The following is a 5,020-nucleotide window of genomic DNA, read 5'->3' as shown; positions in this document are numbered from 1 at the left end:
TGATAAAGAAACACTTTGAGAGCTGGGGTTTAGCTTAATGGTAGAATGTGTCTTTAACAAGAGGTTCAGTCCCTAGCACTACACCCCCAAATCAATCTGCCCATGAACTCTCTTGATTGTACTGATCAGTGGTTCTTAACCTCCCTAAAGCTGTGACACTTTCATACAGTTCCTCATGTTGTGGTGACACCCAACCATAAATTATTTTTGTTGCTACTTCCTAACTGTGATTTTGCCACTGTTATGAATCGTGATGTAAACATCTGAATTTTCCAATGGTTTCGGTTATGACCCACAGGTTGGGAACCACTGCTGTAGAGTGAGTTACTTATTCTCTCTGTACTTCCCACAGCTTAAACTCCAGCTGTGAGAGACTACCCCATCCCATGGCAATTGTTCCCAAATGTGCCTACAGCCAAACAGCACTTCACACACCTGTAACATATACTGTGTTTACCTGTTAATTATGTCTGCAGGAAGCAGAAAATGAACCTAGGAATCAATAACATGTGGCTTTCTTAACATTTCTATGCCTTGATTCCATGCTTAAGGTACAAAGTCCAAGCTTGGAGTGCAGCTTGGAGAGCTCTTGCCAACGATGCATAAAACATGGACCCAGTCTCCAACACAACACAAATAAATAAATAATAAAAAATTAAATGCAGGGGAGATGTCTGTAGTCCTGCCACAGGGACCACCCAAGGTAATGAAATAAACTCTGGGCTCTTAACATGTTACACATTAAAAACATGATGTATGTTTTCCTGTGATTTTGCTACTGTTATGAATAGTAAGGCAAATACCTGAATTTTTCAATGGTTCCAGGGCTTGTCCTGTACTTGTTCCATAGCTTTGATATAAAACACTGAATTAGTTTTGAAAGCCAGAGTGTTTACAGGACAACTGTGCAGTACACCATTGGCTGCCTTTAGTTTCATCATAGATAACACTTCTCACAGGTCCATTGTGATAGTCATTACCAAGGTTGTTCTGCAGAAATCTGAAGGCTGAGTTTGCTAAAAATACTGATTGTTTATTTGAAAGTGTAGATGTTGACAGATGGCTCAATCAGGATGAAAGGCTTGACATCGCTGTGCCTGTAGCATGTCTATGATCTTTGTTATTTCAGAACCTTTGAGGACGCTCAGCATAACTCTGCATATGACTATCTGAGAAACCTGTCCAGGCCTAATGTAAGGTTAACTTGGCCTAATGCCCATTAGAGCTTGGCATGTGTTTCTTCCACCTTGACTGTATGCTTGCTTTGTCAACAGAAGCATTGTAAGTCCTCCAGCCCTGTCATAGAGCTGGATTAGTTACACAAGACAGTGGCACAAGACTGACAGAAGTTTCTGAGGGAAGTCCATTGCTCATTAGCTGGCCAAGTACAAGCTCACAAAGCTTTCACATAAGGTGACAAACTTTTGAAAACATGGCTCAGACATGACAACTAACATTCTTCAGCTTATGATCCCCAACAATGATAAAAGCCTGCTGCTCCATTTTGTCCAGTGACCAGCAGCCTGGTTCAGACTGAGGTTCAGAGCTCTTTCTTTAGCTGTAGTTGAGGTTAGTCAGCCCTGACTGTTGTTGCAGCACAGTTTGTCTGTCTTTCTTGTAATGTGTGACTTGGTGTCATTTCTATTGTTGTCATAGTACAAGGTCCTTCTCACTGTCCAGCATCAGTCCCAATGACTTCAAAGGTCACCTGAGCCCAGGTTATCCTAAGCAACACATTGAAACTCCATATTTTAATAGAAAAGATAAAGCATGATTGTGGAAAGTTACAAAACTCTATTTCCTAATGACAAGATACATAAAAATGGAGCTTCACAGAAAGTAATTAGGTATTAGTGAATGCCAAGAAACTCTTGGTGTGATTTTTATAAGCAACCATGATTGTTCAGATAAGAAACATGTGGTCCACAGAGAAGTTACATTGCTGAAAGTTTCATATTTCTTACACAAACCAAGCTGTGTACCACATTTCAAGGTGCTTGATTCCACATTTTAATGTTTGAATGAGTTATGAATATGTTTCCAGCCTTGGTTTCCTGTGGTTTCTTTGTGTTTCTTTGTTTGTTTTTGTTTTTGACTTTTTTTTTTTTAACATAGATAGCTAGGAACTTGGGCTTGGAACTCAATGTGTAGCTAAGGATGACCTTGAATTTCTGGCTTTCCTGCCTCTTCTTCCCAAGCGGAATGATTATTGGCATGGAGTACCATGTTTGGTTCATGTGCTTTGTGCATGCTAAGACAAGCAGTCTACCAACTGAGCCTCATGCCCAGTTTAACATGTAACCTTGAGGAAAGGCTGCACCTGTCAATCAAAGGATAACACAAACAGTGCACTTCCTGGTTCTTAAAGTCACAGTGGGCTTTGAATCCTCAAAATGATGGTTCTCAGAGGAAGAAAGTGTTCCAGGAATCGAAGGAAACCATCTGTTACTCTCTCACCACCCTTCCAGGAATCCTATGATAGCAGATTACTCTCAGCTTAAAGCCTAGTGCTACCTAGTCAGAGAGGCTCCCAAAAGGCATAGAGGAAGCATTGGAATGGCAGAGAAGAATAGGCAGAGGAAGGAACAGATGAGACAAGAACCTAAGAGTAAGGTGTGAAGGGGTGGGGATGCCTACATGCCCCATCTCTGCAGCATCTTCTTCAGGGCACTAGTTACCTCCCTGTTCCTCAGGCTGTAAATAAGTGGGTTGAACATTGGGGTGACGATAGTGTAGAAGATGGAGGTGGCTCTATCCCCCAGTGGTGTCCTAGCTGAGGCTCGCTGCATGTAGCTAAATATGGCTCCCCCATAGTAAAGGCCCACCACGGCCAGGTGGGAAGAGCAAGTGGTGAGGGCTTTCTGTTTCCCTTCAGTGGAGGGCATCCTCATGACAGTTGTGAGGACACGAGCATAGGATGCCACAATGACCCCAAGAGGCAGCAGTAACATCACCACACAGCATGCATAGATGAGGTCCTCAAATAATGAGGTGTTGGCACAGGACAGGCGCAACAGAGCAGGGACTTCACAGAAGAAGTGATCCACCTCTAAAGATCCACAATAGGGGAAGTTGAAGACCACACCCACATCAATCACACTGTCTGCCATACCACCCATCCAGGATGCCATGGCCAAGAAAGAGCAGGCCTTCCAATTCATCAGTACAGGGTATCTCAGTGGGTGGCAGATAGCCATGTACCTATCATAGGCCATGACAGCCAAGAGGAAGCACTCAGCTCCTACTGCAGTGACCACAAAGAAGATCTGAGATGCACAGCCTCCTAGGGAGATGAGCTTCCTGCCTGAGAGAAAGTTGGTTGCCATCTTGGGTACCACCGTGCATGTTATAGTCAAGTCCATGATGGAGAGCTGACTGAGGAAGAAGTACATGGGTGTGTGCAGTCGTCTATCTGCCTGGATGAGCATCAGGAGGAGGATGTTACCAACCACAGCAGTCCCAAAGGCCAGAAGAACCAGGGAGAAGAAGAAGGAGTCATAAGGTGAGTGGTTAAACAGGCCTGCAAGGATGAAGCTGGACAGGGAGGAATGATTCCAGAGCTCCTCTGCCATGACCCTGAGAAACAAACAAAATGCATTAGTGGACATCTCAATAGCATAAAACAAAACATTTCCTCCCCAAAGGTGGAGGCTAGCCCTTTGACCCTCCCCTACCCTTTCCTCCTGCAGTAACAATTCATTTTCTCTTAGCTGCTTTCAAGTGTACCAAGTCTGAGTTTGTCCTTATTTGTCTTGAGAGATTGGGGAATGAGTACACAGGCAGGGGAATTGGAGAGCACAAAGAAGGATGAGCAGTAGCTAAATGTCAGGTGGGGAGGAGTAGCTTCAGGGAAAGACTGGATGGAAGGGGTTAAGGTGACACAATTAAAAACCAAAAGGTGGATTCCTCCTTGTTAAAGAGTAAGCGAAGCAGGGTGGCAAGGTGGCTCCGCAGATAAAGGTGCTTGCTGTGCTAGACCAATGTCCTGAGTGTTCTCCAGAAGCCATGGAGAAGACAACTGACTCCGTGGAGGTCTCTGACTTTCATTCACGTGTCATGGCACACATGCTCTCACATATACATTATACATAAATATGTTCATTAATTTTTTAAAATGCAAGAGAGCAGAGACTCCTCTGCACCGCTTCTCTTGGAGCACCTGCCTTAGAAAACTAAGTAAGGTCCTTCTAGGTGAGATGCATGTGAGTCTTTTTAAAACTTTGTTGTTTTTGAAACAGGATCTCTAGCCCAGGTTGGCCTTGAACTCATTATGTATCCAAGGATGGCCCCTAGCTCTTGATCCTCCCACCTTCTACCTCTCTGTGTGTATACCACTATGCCCTGCTCTAGCCCCACATTAATTTATTTGTTTACATACATTTTTAATTTATTCACTTTACATATTCCCAATATATTTCTAAATCTTTCAAAAGCTTAATAAAGTTCTTGCTTTAGTGATATTCTGACCCAAGAATATCTTTTTCCAAGACCTAAGATCTAGAGCCCTTTGAAATGCAGTTATCAAGAAAAAAGATTGATCTCAGCACTCAGGAGGCAGAGACAGGCAGATCTCTATCAGTTCTAGGCCAGCCTGATCTATATAGTGAGAACCAAGACAGTCACAGATAAAAAGTGAGACCCTCCTTGAAGAAGAGAGATCGAGAGTGAGAGAGATAATTGTTTTTGTTTACCTCAATGTACCATACCAGTATGTTTGAGGTACTGGGTTGCATGTGTTCCTTGGGAAGGAGGAGTAAAGGAGGAAGGGGAAGGAGAAGGGAGGAGGGAGGAAGGAAAAGAAGGAAAGAAGAAGGGGAGACTGTTTCCTTATGTCAGTCTTCGTTGTGGCGGTACCAATCATCCTGAAGGTGCTCTTTGGCAAAGTTCTAGTGCTTGGAAGACCTGGATTGACCTTCACTACCCTTGGTGGGAATTTGCTATGCACCTTTTGCTTATCCTTGTATAAGCAAAAAGTTAAAGGCTTTTCACTGTTAAAGGCTTTTGTATTTCTCACTGTTAA

General features: G+C 43.4%; 1 protein-coding gene across 1 annotated transcript; it reads right to left on the bottom strand.

Annotated features, from left to right (window-relative positions):
- Window positions 1-2,633: 2,633 nt before the first annotated feature.
- On the bottom strand, window positions 2,634-3,572 carry LOC114615906 (olfactory receptor 2M4-like). Its single transcript, XM_028761501.1, has one exon. It carries the CDS (start codon window positions 3,570-3,572, stop codon window positions 2,634-2,636), a length of 939 nt encoding a protein of 312 aa, XP_028617334.1.
- Between the last annotated feature and the right edge of the window lie 1,448 nt (window positions 3,573-5,020).

Source organism: Grammomys surdaster, unplaced genomic scaffold (genome assembly GCF_004785775.1).
Source record: "Grammomys surdaster isolate TR1022 unplaced genomic scaffold, NIH_TR_1.0 189668, whole genome shotgun sequence".
In the NCBI taxonomy this organism is placed as follows: Eukaryota; Metazoa; Chordata; class Mammalia; order Rodentia; family Muridae; genus Grammomys; species Grammomys surdaster.
The sequence above is the reverse complement of the archived record's forward strand: the minus strand, read 5'-3'. Positions and strand labels throughout refer to the sequence as shown.

What these genes read in the sequence shown, in the direction of transcription:
- LOC114615906 (XM_028761501.1), bottom strand. Translation starts at nt 3,572, where the DNA reads ATGGCAGAGGAGCTCTGGAATCATTCCTCCCTGTCCAGCTTCATCCTT.